At 38.1% G+C, this 18,486-nt stretch overlaps 1 protein-coding gene across 13 annotated transcripts in view; it reads right to left on the bottom strand.

The window, feature by feature from the left end:
- Nucleotides 1–5,557: 5,557 nt before the first annotated feature.
- ARB2A (ARB2 cotranscriptional regulator A) overlaps nt 5,558–18,486 on the bottom strand; it is a 483,138-nt gene continuing 470,209 nt past the window's right edge. For all 13 annotated transcript variants that reach the window (XM_023730112.1, XM_004375027.2, XM_012555172.2 and 10 more), the window contains one exon: nt 5,558–8,553. In XM_023730112.1, coding sequence (XP_023585880.1) covers nt 8,411–8,553 — 143 coding nt within the window. In that variant the 3' untranslated portion in view covers nt 5,558–8,410. The remainder of the gene's footprint in view (nt 8,554–18,486) is intronic.

Genomic DNA, 18,486 nt, shown 5'->3' on the forward strand with positions numbered 1-18,486 from the left:
CCAGCGAGGGCCGGAACTTCGGGGTTCTGGCCTAGGAGAAAGGAAAGAGGAGTGCTGGGCGCTGTCCATGGTGCTGGGCAAAGCGCGGCTTCCCTTCCCTCTACGTCGCTGTCCCCAAACCGATTGCAGGTGTAAAAGCAACAGCTCAGGGATACCAACAATACGTACGCCTGGATTTTTTTTCTCCCTATGAGTGTGGAAAATTCGCACGTGGCTGTATAATTAAACAGTACCCTAGGAAAGTTCTACTCTTTATTCCTCAGTTTTTACTGCTTAGTCAGACAGCATTGTTAACCGGTTACTGCAGTATAGTTTCTTCCGTAGTGTTCCATACCTCAAAGTAATGTAATCAGCAATTCTTTATGTACCATGTAAACAGGGAGGAGGAAAGAAAAGGGGTGGCTAGAGACCCTAAACACATCCGAATAGTCAGCTATATCCAGATTTGACAGCAAACAAAAGTACAGCATGATTTAACCTGTTGGATATCATGAGTTTGAGAAAGTATTAAAAAAATATATATATTTCATCTAAATGATTCTGGAAACTCCATGCTTGCCAAGTGCTGCAGTTACGTTTTTTGTCAGCAAGAATAACAGGACAGATTTACCTATTGTTGTGTGTGTAAATTTAGAATGACTGAAATTTCATTCTAACTTCTAAAATGATACTCTAACAACTACATTCTCTTAAGACAAATTTGATTTCCTAAAAAAGAAACCAAGCAACCAGAAAGACAGCAAGCAGGATATAGATAAAAATTATTTCAAAATTAGGGTAAAGAGCTAAATAGAAACATAATCTACTTAGCAAATGAATAACATGCTTATATATATATATGTATATATCATATGTGACAAATATTTCAGGTGGAATATTAACTATGATGTTTAGTACGAATCAGAAATGTGAAAAACAGGAATTTTCTTAATTGTATTAATCACGAAAATCTTAATTTAGCCTTAGCAACTTGAATCCATGTGACAATGAAGAAGGAAAAGGACGTGAATTCAAACAGCTGACACAATGATCAGCAGCAACTGACAGCATCTCATTTGATATTTGATATCAAGCACTAGATCAATATTTGTGAGATCAATGCAATTTTAATGGTTTTCTTTTGAAACTGTATGAAAGCCAAATTGTGACACTCAGTGCTAGGGTTATTTTTAGAGCTGGTTATTCCAGGGGATGATATTAAGTAATTTACTCAAGCAAAGCAAAAGGAAAAAAAAAAAAAAATCCACCACAACAAACCATCAATATTTCTTCAGTTGATAAATCCTGATTATCCAAGTACCCAGAGAAGGTGTGAACATTTATTGGAAAAAAGCCATTTATTTAATTATGGTTTTTTTAAAAAAAACCCAAGAAATAAAATCAGACTTTGAAAAATTATTTGGAGGTACGGGAAGATGAACTGTATCAGAGATACCTTTTTTTCCAACCACAATAGGATTAGGTGGTACTTGAGCAAAAAGAAATGAAAACAATAAAAAGAGAAAACCTAGGCCTTTCAGCTGTAGGGTCAATCCTCTCATATGCGGAATTTAGTGGGAAATTTTTTGTCTCCCTTGCAGAGCAGAAATATGAGAGCCTTATGTGAAACTCTTTGCAATGCTCCTCAAAAGGTCAAATCTAGAAAAAAGTATTTAGGTATGAATATTGTCTATTTTTTAATAAGGTTTATACCTTAAAAATAAAATGCAAATATATCTAACTCAGAGGCATATTGGTCCTATACATCTAGTTACATTTTGACTCATTTGCTTATCACCTTATTTTGATAAAAATTCTAAACATGGATTTGTTTGTTTTTGCAGATTCAATTTTGAGGATTTTTCAGCTAGAGGAATCCAAGACCTTCAGTCCAAACAGTAATTTCTGGGGAAGTAGATGTTAAGGGGGGAGGGGAGTATAACTAGGTGAACATTTCAGTAAGAACAATAACAAAGGTGAGGTGTGGTGATAACTGGGCAGTGTTTGTGACAAGGAGATGTTTAAGTTTTTAGGTTGTAAGAAAAAGGAAATATCTTTCATTTGTAATTCAGCTTTAACTAAAAACTTGGAGAAATTGATTCTTCACTTGAAATAATAGGGATGTTTTAGGAAATTTTTGATCTCTAATCCAAAGAACTCTCATTCTTCTTCAGATAGAGAATAAATACTTTAAAACTATGCAATTCTTAATTTTTTTAAATGTTTTTCTTCTAATGATTTTGTTGATGACAGTAAATTGCCTAATGGTTATATACTATTACACACAGATCACTTCAAATAAAAGGCATTATAAGCTCTTAAATGAAATTCATACCTAAGTCCTTTGCAATAAAATTGAATCATGCACCTAGTACATTCCTTAAGAACTAGGTAAAGACGTATTTTCCAGGATTTTAATAACTCCATAAAAACAGTCACTCTGCATGTCTCTATGCTCTATTGTATTTCAAATTTGGCAGGTTGCCTAAAAACTGAAGACACCAACAGTTTAAGTCAATTTTTCTTTAATGAAATAAAGCCAACCTTACACACAGACATCACATAGAGAATTTACAGATGCAAGTGAACTTGAAGCATTTTAAAACAGTATTTAACGCCTTGCAGAACTTGAACATGAAAAATTTATTTAACAGAAAGTTTACATTCATAGTGACCAACATATATTGAGCACCTACTATGTTATAGGCACTGAAAAGAGACATATTGTATACGTTGTCTGTATATTTCAGGAGGAATGAAAATGGGCATACGTGTCCTATGGATGGATATGGATTCACACACACACACACACATATATTTTTTTCTTTTCCTATTAGGTCTGTAAAAAAAATCCCCGAGCTATTTTAAGGAAGGAAATTAACTTCATATTCAATTGTAGTTAATTCAGACTTCTTTTGGTTTAACCATAATTTGAACAATAATTTTTCCTTATCAGACATGAAGGACAGTACTTCAAATTTAAAAGTTTAGTGCTCCAAAAATGCTGCTCTTCTTAAGCCACTTTGAAGTAATGTTAGTGAGTCTAAGATCCAGATCTACATGTTAATCTCTAGTTTTGCCTTCAAACAGAATTCAGTTACAAAGAACTTGGAAAGATTTTGAATCTATTCAGGAGACGAAAACTCTTTAATTTTCTGAGGAGTAAAAACTCCCCAAGAAACTTCATATAGCTTCTTAGATTTTGCTTAGCATACGTGATAAAACATTGATTGTTGCAGTTTGGTGACCCATGAAATTTGGGGGTTAGTTTTCTCTTCAGACCAGAGCATATAATTATGCAAATAAAGAGCTGTCACTGATCTAGTGAAATACTCACAAACACATGCACTCTGAAATTGGACAGAAAAGTGAAATTGGTTGGTGATGTGATGGTGCCATGGTTTGTTTTCCTGCCAAGTTTCTATCCAAGTTCATTATTCAAATTGTAAACTTTTAAAAGAGACATATCATTCTTGGGGTGTTGGTTGTCTTTTCATTTCAGATTCTTTGTATTGGCATTGCAGGCTGGCCACAAAGTACAGTTCGACATTATTTTACCTATGACAGTTTCCCATATTACTCAAAGTAATAGCCAAGGAAGAAAAAGATGAATTGTATGGAAAGATGGATGCAGGGTCTCTCTAGATTTCTTTCTAGAAACATGTTTCATGTCTGCTTCAAATAGAACTCCAACAATACAAAGAATATAGTAAAAAGTTTTTCACAAACCTCAAGGCAAAGGACTGGGAAAAGCTGCCTGGAAGGCCTCATGTATTAAGTTAAATTTCCCTTTTCAAGTTTTTTACATTTAAGGGGAAAATACTGGTCACTGTGTGATGTCCACTTAATGGTCAAACTTTCAGGAGTGCTTTCTCCCATCTAGCCAATTAAAGCCAACTATATACTTGGTGAGTTTAACCTTATGGTTCATTTACAATTACTATTCCTCTAAACCTTCATGCTAAGATGTAACAAGAGTTCTTCAATTTAATCATGCTCTTTGGCATTGAGGTCTCCCAATTCCAAAGTTACCATTACACAAGCTGTTGCATAATTTTACATGTCATGGAGAGTCCCACTGATGAAATCTGAGAAGGCTCATGTCAGACCACTGACTGCTAAAGACATCACTACATGAAAGATCAGTGGTGTGAAACTTTAAAAACATCAATCCAAATGAATCAATTAAATCAACATTCATCCCTCCTAAGCGTGAGGTTTAAAACTATCATTGTTGCATTTTTTGTGGTTTTTTTTTTTTTTTTTTTAACTCTACATAGATTTTGAGATAAACGCTGGAATGCTTTGATGGCTATTTCTATTCTTGAATCTCTGTTAATCGACTTTGTGCTACTTCCCTTTTTTCAACATCTTCCACTTGGTGTACATTCTTTACTTTTAGTACAGCGCATGACAGTTGCAATGCTTTAAATCTAAAACCGCCTAACAAAGCTGACGCTTTAGGTAGGGTAGCTTTAAGCTGTGTGAAGTGTTGATTAAAAACCCTTTCCCAGACTCAAACTGATCTTTTTGGAGATTAATAGAACATTAGATAAAAGGAAGACGAACAATTCAAGAGACTCCCACTCAGTCACTCTACACCAGGAAGGAAGGAAGGAAGGAAGGAAAGTATTCAATTTTTGAAAGGGAGTACCTCCTGGAGTCTTTTATTTTATATTATTACAGCCCCTAATAAGTAATCATAAAATAACCACCACCATTATCCTTTTTTTTTTGCCACCCATATTTCCAAGATGAGGATGTTTCACATTTATTTAAAGACATTTTTCTCCACAGAGGCATGAGGAAAGGTTCTGAGAATTTTTTAGACTTTCTGTAATAATCTTTCTAAAATGAATTAGGATGACAGCAACAGGAACCTGTCAATTTACAGTAAAAAAACTATGATTATAACAGGAGACATACTTGTGTTTAGTTTGAAACTCCAGATAATCCAGAGAAACATTAAGGAAAAAAAAAAAAAAAAACTAACTTAATAGCACTAATAATATAGCTAACATAGCTTGTCACCCATACCCTCTCAGAGGAGTTACAAGGTTCTAAGTGAGGAGCAGCTGTGAAATAAATGTAAATAAGTTACTTTCAGATTGGACATAATACATCAAGAACTTAGATATAGGAATTTGGGAGCAATTTTATCTCACCAGATGTTTTCAGGAGAACACATTTATTTATAGTATATTAAAGTTTATTTTTATAAAACCACAGTTTAGCAATGGGTTGTTCAAATTTCCTTGCTAGCTAAGGAGACATTTTAGATATTAAGAAGGAATGTCTTTTAAAAAATGTTAGCTTTGAGAAAGGTGCAAGCCAAATAGCGACCCAATTCAAGTTAGGATATCACCACTGCAACAACAGTAATAGTAATAATAAACAGCTATGTGTAAACACTGATGAACATTGTCTTACCATTCTTCCTTAGTTTTGCTTTTATTAACCTCCATCCAGTTGGTGAATAAATGAACTTCAGAGAAAGAATAATACGCCACTGCTTGTTGGGAAAATTATTTTTATTTTAAAATGATAAACAGAAATATATAATAGAAAAATCCTGTGCTTTTACTTTTTTTTTTTTTTTTGCATAAACAATAACGTAATACAGGTCAAAGCACAAGGCAGAACAATTACTACTAGTAGGTTTTTTTCTCCCTTCAAATATCCATGAAAACTTTTAAAGAGTGACCAAATCCCATGGTGAAGTACCTTTAGAAAGCTCCAAACAGTATCTGGTTTTTAAGTTTTGATAAGACTGTTTTGAATCTAAGAGTTACCAGTCAAACTCCTTCCTTCTCATTCCACTTGCTCTAAGAACTAAATATATAATTAAAGCAAAAGCCCACATCCTAACTTTAATTCTCTATTCTCCCAAAAGCCTGTCTAAAGAAACCAAAACGGGAGGAGAAGATAAGAGCAGAAATACTGTTAACATCTGGCCACCGGTAAGCAAGCGGGCTACTACCGACTGCTAGTTGTTACTCCAGGAAAATTGAGGTGAACTACATTATTACATTTATATCAACAGATCCATAATCAACAGGTTAAAAAATCCTACATTACAAGGGGTTTGATCAGTTGGTGGTCTGGGATGGTTTGCTTAGCTCTCTCCTGGTTGCCACAGCTCAGATCCACAAGTAGAAATTACATTTACACAACTTAAGTTTGCAAATAGCTCTGTATAGATAGTTAAACAAGTCTTAACAACCCAGTAGTTTTTAAAGTATTAAAGGTAATTAAACAGTGATTTACTCTAGTTAGAAGTACAGGTTTTTTAAAAGAGAGGTGAGAAAATTGAAGAGAAGGAATAGAAGGATTTGGTTTATAAACTGAGCACATTTAGTTTTCTCTAACTCAGCTGCAGAAGCTTCACAAATTTAGCATAGCACAAGTGCCGTTTTAAAAAGAAATGCTGTAAAATTAGTTTCCTGTGAACATGTTCCCAGACAATTTATAATACTTTGAAAATATATTCAACACACGTCAATTCTCAAAGCCTCTCACTGGAAGATACCATTATTTTACAGAGTTCGCTATGACTTCTAAAACAGGAAAGGTCGGACAAAAAGGGTCAATATCACAGACCAATGTGCTGGACACTGATGGTGGTATACCTTTTTAAATCATCTAGGAGCTGGATAAAATGCCATTTTGATTTTTCCTCCTATGTTGTTTCTGCTTAAATAACATCAAAAGATATGCAGACATGACCACTGAAAAAAGATCACTTTAATTTGCCATCATTAAAACTATAAGACCTAATTAATGTAGTTGTATGCCAAACACAGCATGAGATATTATCAGTTTTAAAACTTGCTGAAATCGCTTTATAATACAAAAATATTTATCCACGAGGCGGTTGATTTTAAGTTATTTTCTAGATAGTTGTAAGTCATTTTGGGTACATTTTATTATGTACTCAAATAAGGCAGGCATATTAATTGTTGCATATACTTTTAAAAAGGATGAAAAATATTAAATTCAGGTCCTCATCTATCAGAAACAGAATCTTCACTAGGTAATTAAATTCTTCAAGTAATTAAAAATTGACAATGTTAAAATTTAATATTTGGATTCAAAAGTCAGCAAAATCTTCACTTATTTTACCTCTTGTTTTTCACAGTGATGGCCAGAACTTAGCTTGATTAAAATACTTAATTGTTGAAACTGCAGGGCAAAACCCTATAGAGCAAGTGGAATGCTAAAACTTATGCCACTGGACTGAGAGGAGAAAATCTTTCACACCAGGTCTCTCTCTTTCCGTTGAAGAAAACTAAAATAATTATTTTAGCCCCATTTAGCCTTTCAAAAAGCAAAGGCTTCTGAGTCCACAGGTTCATTTTTCTGATGACAATAAAAAAATTCTATCCTTAAAAGGCCTAACTCCATGAAAGCTCAGAGCAGGTCATTCTCGTTAGGATTCACAATAACAGCAGCAGCAACAACAAACTTATACCACATTAAGATTTAAAAAGCAAAACTGAAGTGTGTTATCTAAATTACAATTCCACCCAATACACATTATATATTGAAAAAGTCAAGTCAACTCTAATGATAAAGTTGGAATTCCATTGAAAATGGGACTTTTCACACATATACTTAAAAGATCTGCTCATCATTATGTTTTGGTTTACACAGTCTCTTCTGTAATTAGAGACTTTTGTAAAATCTCATATTCAACTGGCAACGTTTTTAGCGGTTATGTGGATTCGATACTTTATAAATTTTTATGCAGTTTTTCTTCTGGTCTCGAAATGAAAATAGATCGTTAGGGAGAGAACAACTTGCACTCCCTAAACTGCACAGTATATAATGACATTTGTGTTCTCAATTTAAATCTGGCTTTTCTGGGGTGGGGGAAAACTTAAAAAAAGAGGTATAACATGCCCTTAGGGGGGAAAATCTATTTAAAATGGAAGTCTGAAGTTTAGAATAAAAGTTTGCTCTTGTTCAGAGGAAAAAGAAAGAAAGAAAAAAAAAAAGAACATGATTAATGGGGCGGCGGGAGGGGGTGGGAGGAGCAGTGGCTGCGCTGCAGTGGGCGGTAGGACCGCGCAGACGCCGCTCTCCCCGCAGCTCGGGCGCTGGCTCCATCAAGTGCAATTAGAGCCGCGCCGGCCGCGCGGGGCAGTGCGCTGTCAGCCTTAATCTGCGCGCTGACGGGCAGCGCGAAGCCGGAGCTCAGCCCGCAGGAAGCATGACCAGTGAACCCATATTGCTTTGACAGTTGCACTCATCTAGAAATAATGCAAAACGCTATTTAGATGTATATATCACGACCCTGTGCTCTAGGAAGAAAACAATCTAATGAGGGGCTGAGAGACTGCTCGCCGACAACAAGCAGTTGGGAGACGTGTGAATGCATGCTCGAGTGTGTTTCCTTCTCTTCCCCTCCCCCGCCTCGCTCGCTCTCCTCTTACAACTCTTCGTGCTTTATTCTGTGGGAGCGTCGCGTCAGAGCCGGCTTGAGGGAACTGGTCTTCGCCTCAGAGGCTTCGGTGAAGAATTTGAAAATAGACGGGAAGCTCTTCCAGGAAGTTAGCTCGTGTCGATCGGTGCCTGCAAAGAGCACAGAATCGGTTACGAGGTGGCCTAGCTCGGAGCCGGGCGCGGGTGGGGAAGTGAAGCCAGGCCGAAACGAAGCAACGGGCCGCCCTCCGCCCCGGGCCCCGCCCCTCGCACCCGAGCCCGGCCGCTGCCCCCGCGTTCGGTCCCGCGCCAGCTCCGGGTGCCAGGGACTACGCTCTTCCCCCAGGAACCCCGGCCCGCAGCGCTCGGCCTCAGTCCCTTGTCCGCCCCCGCGCCCAGCACTGGGGACGAGCGTCTCCGGGCTCGCGACGACGGGGAGGCTGCCAGACGCCGAGAGTGCATGGCCGGCGGGGACTCCCCACGGCACACTTCTACCTGACGGATCGTTTTGCAAACCCCCAGGGCTCAGAGGAATCAGGATTTCCGCCAAAGTCCGCGTTTCCGCAGGCGGCACCCGGGGGCCGCCGTCTGGGGGTCTTGGGCCGCCTCTGGCCTGAGCCTCGATCACGCCCCTAAGGCACGGCAGCAGCCGCGACTTTCCCCGCGGGTCGCCCGAGGCGCGGCCGGGCGGCCCCCGCTGCCCTCAGCCACTCCGGGCCAATCGAGGCGCTCGGCGGGAAGCGCCCCTCCCTCTCCCGCCTCGAAGTCACCCCCTCCCCAGTCTCGGTGGCGCGCGCGGGGATTGGTTTCCCCTGCGGGCGGGAGCCGGCTTCTACACTCAACCCCGTGTTTCTTTGCTTCCCAAGAGGAAAAAAAAAAAAAAAATCGGAATTTTCCTGCCTCTCCCGGAAGCTGTGCTGTTAGAGCACAGAATCGGTTACGAGGTGGCCTAGCTGGTCACTGGGACCAAACCACACAGGATACTTAAGGACCAGATTCAAGAGACTATGTCTTGAGGGGTCCTAGCAGGCTACATTTTCACAGACTTTAGGGGAGAGTTTTAGATAATTAAAAAAAAAAAAAAAAAAAAGGGACTACTAAAAGAGCATCTACCCAATACCGTCCAGTCGATTCAGACTATTGGATAGAACAGAATTGCCCATAGGGTTTCCTAGGCTGTAATCTTTACGGGAAGGAGCCCTGGTGGCACGCAGTGGTTAAGCGCTTGGCTGATAGCTGAATGGTCAGCGGTGCTAACCCACGAGGCGCTGTGAGGGAGAAAGATGTGGCAGTCTGCTTCAGCAAAGATTTATAGCCTTGGAAACCTTATGGGGCAGTCTTGCTCTGTCCTGTAGGGTCGCTATGACTATGAGTAGGAATTGACTGGATGGCAATGGGTTTTGTTGTTTGGTTTGGGAATCTTTATAAGAGCGGCTGGTGGGTTCCAACCTCTAGGCCTCCTATTTTGTCAGCAACAATTCAACTTAGAAAACACAGGGTTATCTGTCAATTTACAGGGTTATTTTGTTTTACTAAAGCTTCTTTTAATACTAATGTACAGTATTTTTCAAATAAAATCTATCCTCAGTTTAACACAGGAAGCAAATAACATTGACATAGTCATAAGAATAGGTGAGGAAATTCTTCTGTTTTTCATTCTCTATGATAGTTTATATCATTTTAGCAGTAGCTTCACTTCTGGGCATTTTTAAAATTAAAAAAACAAAAATAATAAGAAAACTCTCCCATAGAAACAATGAATGAATGGCTTTGAAAGAGTTGAAATCTTTCTTCCTAGATCCCCCAATTATGCAGAGATGCTGCCTGGAAGTCTCCGGATTCAGGGCCTCTGTCTGATACTTTAACATTGTTAATGATAATTCTTCAGTCTGTAATAGTAGGTCATTGCTATGGTTACTCTACAATGGTGCAACACTTTGCTTTCCCTTTCAGCTATTCGCTGAGACCTGGTAACCACATTTGTTGCCTAGCAACAGTTTTGTGACAGTATCACAATCTGGGAGTTACAACAATAAGGATGCTATGGCTGTGGTCTGCCAGAGAGCAGAAAGCTACAGTCTGTGCCTGTGACTTAGCTGTGGGAGCTAGCCCTAGCACAGAACCTAGCCCAGAGAACCCTCTATTAATTGGTGTCCTCACAAGGAGCTCTCTATTCCCCTCTCCTCTGCTGACTGCCCCTATGAGCCCATGTTTGGAACTAAGATCCAGTATTGAAGTCATATCCCCGAGGAATATCCCTCAACATTACTGTATTTAGACTAAAAAATGAAATCATTTCTCTATTTGTTTGCTCATTTTGGGCAAAATTCAACGTTATTCAATGGGAGGGAGGGGTGAATGTAGGTTTATCCTGGCAAATCCTAATGTGTCTGACTGGATTTTGGCAAATTTTGATAGAATTCTTGGAAAAAATTATGTATATGCCTGACTGCATCAATAGGTGTTTAAAATTTCAAGTTCTTTAAAATATATACAATGTCCAGGTATTTATTATTATTTTTACTAATTTATTCTAAGGACATTCTTAGGGATTCTTTTGATTTTGAGACTTATATTTTCACCAAACCTAAATAAGCAGTTCCAGATATGCTCAGACATATTTACTTTAAATATTTTGTGAGTATATCTAGAAGGGGACCCAGGTTCTGGATAGGTTTATGAAATGTCTATATTTCTATAGTGCTTGCAACCCTACTTTCATTTCAGTAATAACTACTAATTGTACTTTAATATTTTAAAATCAGTTGTATTTCTTTGTGAAAGACCATTCTCAGATGCATACTATACGGCAATGCCCACTCTGAACACAATAAGCAAAAGGGGGAAAAAAAGGTGTTAATTGTCTCTTTTCCTTCCCATTTCCCTTGCTTCTAGCCACATTTGGCATTTCCTCCATAGTGATCACACTTAACCTACTAGAGTTACCAAAGCTATGATCAATTTGTAAGCTTTCTCAGGGAACTCCTCTATAATTCCTACCACCCTTGAAAACCAAGCTATGAATCTAGACCGACCTAAAGAGTCAATGATCTGAAGCAACTTTAACCCCTTATTTATTTATTTATTTATTTCTTGGTGACAATCTTTCTGAAGGATGAACAAATTTCCCTAGCAATAAATTTACTACAAAGGTTTTTTAGTTTTATGTTATGATGACTCTCTGCTTGATTAGTCCTGGGCTGAAAAGACCAAAATCCCTAAGATAACTGAGTATCTGCACTGGCTGTCAACATTTACCCTTGCAATTTGAAGAACAGGTGCTTCCGTCACAGGAAGGGAACTTGCTAGGAGTAAAGGTAATGAAAGGAACCCTGATGGTGCAGTGGTTAAGCGGTTGGCTGCTAACTGAAAGGCTGGCAGTCTGAACCCACCAACCGGTCCAAGGGAGAAAAGACCTAGTGATCTTCTGTAAAGATTACAGCCTAGGAAACCCCATGGGGCAGTTCTGCACTGTCCTATAGGGTCTCTATGAGTTGGAATTGACTCGATGGTACACAAAAACAACAACAAAGGTAATAAGCAAGGTGGGTTGGAAACTGAATTACCGAGAACGGAGGAGGGGAATCTCTATAAAGTAAGGAATAGTAGCATGCATATTTTGCAACACATTTGGCTTGCTTTTCTAAACTTTTGGAAGCAGATTCTTAATAATTCTAAAAACAGCATTTAGAAATTGGATAATTGCATGTCCATCTGGGGTCACATATACACATTTCAAGAACATCTTTGGAGACCATTTTAGATAATTTAGGGTCAAAGTTCAACAAAAATATTTACAAATTAATATGAAAGTCAACCCATGGCAATGCACAGTGAATGGGAACTTTTGAGAGCAGCTTTCTAGTACTTAAAAAATATACCATTTGAAGGAAGTTAAGAGTGGTGCTTCTTAGTCTATCAGTAAAAACACACTAGGCCATTAACATATCTATTCATAAAAGGATATAAAAAGGTAAAGTTTAGGCCTATCAAAAAAAGCACTTATTAATAAGCTATTTATTAATAAACTACCATGATGTGGAGGTAACAGAGAAACTAGTCCATTTAGCACTAACTATGTTATTTTGAAGAGATAAACATGGTTTTATAGTCAGACCCTGGTTTTTCACATACTACAACTTTACCTAGACCTATCAAAAGCTTCTTATTTTAGGGGCTGAACTTCCCTCCACTTTTTAAGCCTCCGTTTTCCCAATCTAGAGGGTTTCCCACAATGTATCCAGTAAAGGGTTTTCTCACACTGAATACCTGCCAAGTTCTGAGGGAATGATTTCTTTATCCTTTTTAGATCGGTAGATTTGTTCTTACTGGGTAATTCACTTTTGGAGGTGAAATTAGTTTTCTAATCTATAAAATCAATGCAGCATCAAAGTAAAATGTAAAGGATCACAATGCTTTATTACAAAGAAGGGTCTTTGCTAAGTTTCAATCAGTGGCTCTTAATGGGGATGGTGGTGGCCTCTAAGGACATTTTGGAAATTTGTAGGGATATTTTTGGTTGTCAAGATGATTGTAAGGTGCTATCTGTATTCAGTGGGAGGGGGTCAGTGAGGGTGGACATTTGTAATTTGCAGGGCAGCACTGCAGAATAAAGAATTGTTCTGAATTCCACATGGTTTTCAGATGTTCTATCATGTAGTTGAAAAATTTGGTTACAATGATATGGGCTTAGAATTTAAATCTACTTTACAAATAACCTCAAAGTACTTTTTGCATGATTTTAATATACACTGAATTTTCCAGGAACTAACTACCATGTAAATTGAAGAGTTTTTATACTTCATGTTGTTCAGAATTTCACCAAGAGTGGCTTACCATATGAGAAAATCTCATCACTATGGCATCACGCTCACAATATTTGAATGGCCAATAAGCACTTCACTTATACAAGTAATAAAAGGAGCCCTGATGGTGCAACGGTTAAGTGCTTGGCTGGGTTCAAACTGCCAACCTTTCAGTTACTTGTAGCACTTGTATAAGCACTTGTATCAGCCTGCATTTGTGCCTGTTGAATTGATGGCCATTCTATGCACAGGACCAAGTATCTGACTACTTCATTATGCCTTTTCATGTAGTTTTGCCTGAGCATTTTAAATACTGAAATGCACATTATTTTTATTATGAGTTACTTTTCTCTCTGGGTGGCACCAACGGTTAAGTGCTCAACTACTAGCTGGAAAGGTTGGCGGTTTGAACCTACCCAGAGGCACCTCAGAAGTCAGGCCTGGCCATCTGCTTAAGAAAGGTCACAACCTTGAATATCCTACGGAGCAGTTCTACTCTGCATACATGGGATTGCCATGAGTCGAAAGCAACTCAATGGCAACTAACAACAATAACCACATATATTAACTAGATCATTACAATGATTTCAAAATCTTCTAAGTAGGTAGATTCTGTTACCTCTAGAATTTGTTTCAGGACAGTGTAAAAGCACCGAGTAATATTTAGATAATCAAGGGTCAGCTTAAATAGAAACGAACAGTTAATTCTTCTTTATTATATTAGAGACTAGTTCTCCCAGTAATCTGCACCTTATTCGAGCTATTTCTTTTATCCTTATGCACAGCAGAAACTCCTATCCTTTATTTCTCTTCTGTTTCTTCTATAAACACCATTTGTCAATGATGTTATTCACTGTGAAATAACCAAAAAGCAGAGGATAAAAGATCTTCCAATTAAAATATTACACTGAATATTTATACTTAACCTATCACTTGTTTAAAAAGAAATGAACTGTAGAAATTTTTAAGTGGTAAAGCTAATACAATGGCCAAAAAGATGAGAAACTTTAAGTATGAAGGATGAGACTATAAATCATATGAGAAAGGTCAAATTGTTAAAATGTGTCATTTGTTTTCCCAAAAGACTACATATTTAAGAAAAAGTATCTTGTAATGGAACTGACAAAGAGGGTGGATACATTCATGTCATAGCATTTAGAAATTAAACAAAAGATGCTTGAAAATAGCATTGAGAGTGGAATGCTTAAAGAACAGGATAAGAGATGAAAACCCTACTATATTTACTGTCTTGTCTATTCCCCTTACTTCTTCTGGTGATAACTCCAATCCAAGTGTTCCTTACAAGTCTGCTTTGTCTACACTCCACCTGATCTTAGTGTTTACTTTTTTTTTTTTTCAGGCAAAAACTATACCAAATTATGCTACTGAGTTAACAGCCAAAATCCTGATGTTTACCTTGGCAGATGTATACTTCTCTGAAGCTGTACGTCATTTTATGTAGTAGATGGCTTAAAAAGTTTTATGTAAATATAATTTCTATAAATAGAATATTTTAAAATGAAGAAGTGGGTTATCTACCACTTCAATGAATCCTTTAATAAAATAAAGAATTCTTTGGGAAAGTAAATAATCATTCTTCGAATGGTATTTTACACACACATACACATACCCCCCCCAGATTTGTCTAAGGTGAGATTTACTACTGTAGTACGACGGACTGTCTTAAGAGGAGTAAGTTATCACCAAAGAGATAATTTGGCAGAATTTCTTGGTCAGCCATTCACTATTCTAATTATTGCTAGTCACTCTATTTTACATGGTCCTAGACCAAAAGATCATGGAAAAATTTCAACAATCTAAGCAACAACCTAATTGTAGGGTCTGGCTTAGGATAAAGAATATAACTATTCTCAAAATCACCTTTGAATATGAAAGATACTTTTTAATACCTTTGTTTTGGGGGAAAAAATCAGCATGTGCCCTACCTTTTCCATATTCTTATAACAAAAGAATGAGTTTTAAATTAAGAGGTAATAAATAAACTTTATAAATTTCCTATGATAAAGGGGAAAAGAAAAAAATTAGGAAGTTATGAAACACATTAATATTAACAAGATAACATGTCTATGATACTTTCAAAATGACAAGGCTTGATTTAAAAAATTGATCTTTAACAAGAAAAAGAAGTATGGGCAATTAGGAAGTAATGAAGACCTTGTCAATACAGCTATGTTGATAATACCAGGAAAGGGAATTCTTGAGAAAATCTAATATATAAAATTCAGGAGGTCTGTAATATGCATTATTGAGTCCCAGTGGGATTAACTAATGAACTTACGACTGCACTAGCAGTTATTTTTAGAAAGTTATAAAGAATTACAGAAATACCAGAGCACTGAAAAATAATATGCCTTCTAAAAAGAAATATAACTATTTAAAAATGAATTCTAGAGCTTCCAAGGAGAATATCATTATTCTAAAAAAACAAAATAAAAAAATACCAATATTTGATGGCACCCCTCCAGGTCAGAGGGGACAAGTGTGAGAGACCAGGAAGCAGCCATAATGGGTAGCCACACTGGAAGGTCGTAAATGGGGTGGGCGTATTCATCGAGATTGTGTAAGGGAAATGCCAAGTGCAGCTCAGTAAACAAACTGATTGCCTTGTTAAATTACCTGTGTAAGATATAGGCAAGTCTTTTTCCACCGCTAACACTGTGTTGCAAGCCCATTAAAGCTGGGATTGTGTTGAGACCCTAAAGGCAAAAATTCAAGCTTGGCCAGAGATGAGACAGGCTGAAACAAAGACAAAATCAGCAGTAGAAACTTTTAGATCATTTGCAGCTTCTGGGGTGGCCTGCCCTAGCATCCAGCACCTTTCTTGCCAAATATCTCTCATCTATTGCAGGAGAATGGCTTAGAACTCAGGGAGACAACTCTGGGACGTAAACTTATTCTTTGGGTGGAGCAGACACCCGCAGTAGCTGTGGGACTCTGACACTGAACTCAGCAGACTTTTCTAATCAACTTTGGTCTAATCAATCGAAAATAGGCACATTTTTATTACTTCAATTGTTATTCCAACCCAGACAGCTGGTGTAGAAGTGCTTGTTCTGATTTTAATTCTTGTCTGGTCTCGTATATTACTCTCACTGAGATTCCTGTTGCCACAAGGACTGGCCTCCAAGGATTCATTGTTTCCCTTTGAAACTCAAGCCCAAATGTGGGCACAAGCCCCCTTTTTCCAGTTTTCCCTTTCTATAAGTGAGACTGTCATTTTCAAAAGTAAGTTTACCAAAAGATTATAAGAGACCATAGCATTAAACAAGGAAATACAAAGGACCATAAAATAGTTATTTCCCTATGTACAGGTTTCTGATCCTAATATTCCCAATACAATTAGCAAAGAGCTTTACTGGGCCCCAAGCTCCGTCATTCTAAAATAACCCTCTGCCCAAGACGGCTGGTATAACTTTATAGAAATCTTGTCAGGCTTCCTTTTCTGTTTTTAGCTAGGTACCTATGGCTACCATTTTAACTGTGTGTGTGAGTGAGAGAGAGAGAGAGACATAGAGAGACAGAGAGATACTGAGAGACTGATGGAGTAAGAGAGGTAAACTGATAGACAGTAAGGGTGAGAGGAGAAAGAGAGATCAAGGGAGGGGTGAGAGAGACAGAATGAATTACAAAATACTTTCCTTATTTAAAAACCAAACCAAACCATTTACTAGCTCAAATATCTTAATCTTATTATGGAGTCCTCCCCTCTCAACTGTTGATTCTACTCTAAAGGATATATTTTGTGGGCAGATCGTTTTTCCAGGGTTCCTGTGATTAATTAATCAAGTCATACATTCATACATGTATTTACTGTATGGCAGGCACTGTTTCTAGGTGATGGGAAGAAGTGGTGGGCAAGACGTATAACCGCACTGCTCTTGTAGTATACGTTCTAGTGGAAGATGACAGACAAGAAACAAGTAAATCAATAAGCATGGCAACTTCAGAGAGTGAGAAGTACTATGAAGAAAATACAATAGGAGGATATGAAAAGAATGAAGGTGTGGGGGCTGAGTGGCATGGGAAGGAGAGAGGTGGTCATTAATGTAGATTGGGTGGAGAAGACTTTTGACCTGAGACCAGAATGACAAAAAGGAGCCAGATGAAGGTGTAGGGGCAGAGTGCTGTAGGTAAAGTTCCAGAAGAGCAAGTGCAAGTGCTCTAGGGAGGAAGCAGCTTGTCACAGGAACTGAAAGGCTGGAGTGACTGGAGCATGGTGGGTGAGAGGGAAGTGACAGGACATGACTCAGAGAGGTGGGCAACCTACAAGAGATGTGAGGTCTTGCAGGCCATGGAGAAGACTTTGTATTTTATTCTGAATGCAAGGAGGGAGCTGTTTGGAGGATTTTAAGCTGGGGAGAAATATAATCTGATCTGCATTTTAAACAATAGTACACTAGCTGGTATGTGGAGAATGGATTACGGGGAGTTAGAATGGCGCAAACGGTTAATGTGCTCAGCTGCTAACTGAAAGGTTAGAAGTTTGTGTCCACCCAGAGGTGCCTTGGAAGAAAGACCTGGAGATCTACTTCCAAAAAAATTAGTCACTGAAAACTGTATGGAGCACAATTCTACTCTGACACACATGGGGTTGCCATGAATCAGAAGCGACCCCACTGCATTTACCAAGTTTGGATTGCATTTACCAAGTCCTCCTACCTCTACAGCATTTGCTGAGGCTCACTCTTCTACATACCTCAGAGTACAAAAATCTACTTGCTATTAGTTCATATATAATAAATATCTCAATAACATAGTAACAGTAATATACAGTGAGAGTTAAGAGAGAGCACAGTAAGGTAATATTTCAAAGTAGTGAATAAAAAATTCAGCTGGAACCCCAAGAGTATGGCCCCCAGACACCCTTTTAGCTCAGTGGTGAAGTTATCTCCGAGGTTCACCATTCAGCCTGGGAGTGGACAGCTCCGTAAAACCAAATGGGACTAATGAGGTACAGCAGTCCAGTGACGAGGGCCAGAAGGCACAAGGGGACAAGGAATCTGGTGATAGGGAACCCAAGGTTGAGTAAGGATATTGTTGATGTGTTGTGAGATTGATAACCATTGTCGTAGGGCAGCGTGTGTAGTAACTGTTAAATGAGAAACTATTTTGTTCTGTAAGCCTTCATCTTAAGTGAGAATAGCAGCACAATTGGAAGAGTATAGTCAATGTCACTGAACTGTGCATGTAGAAATTTTTGAAATGGTGTATCTTTGGCTCTGTGTATTTTCACCAAAAAAAAAGGTTGAGAAGTTAG

The sequence above is a fragment of the Trichechus manatus genome, unplaced genomic scaffold (genome assembly GCF_000243295.1).
Source record: "Trichechus manatus latirostris isolate Lorelei unplaced genomic scaffold, TriManLat1.0 scaffold00032, whole genome shotgun sequence".
NCBI lineage: Eukaryota > Metazoa > Chordata > Mammalia > Sirenia > Trichechidae > Trichechus > Trichechus manatus.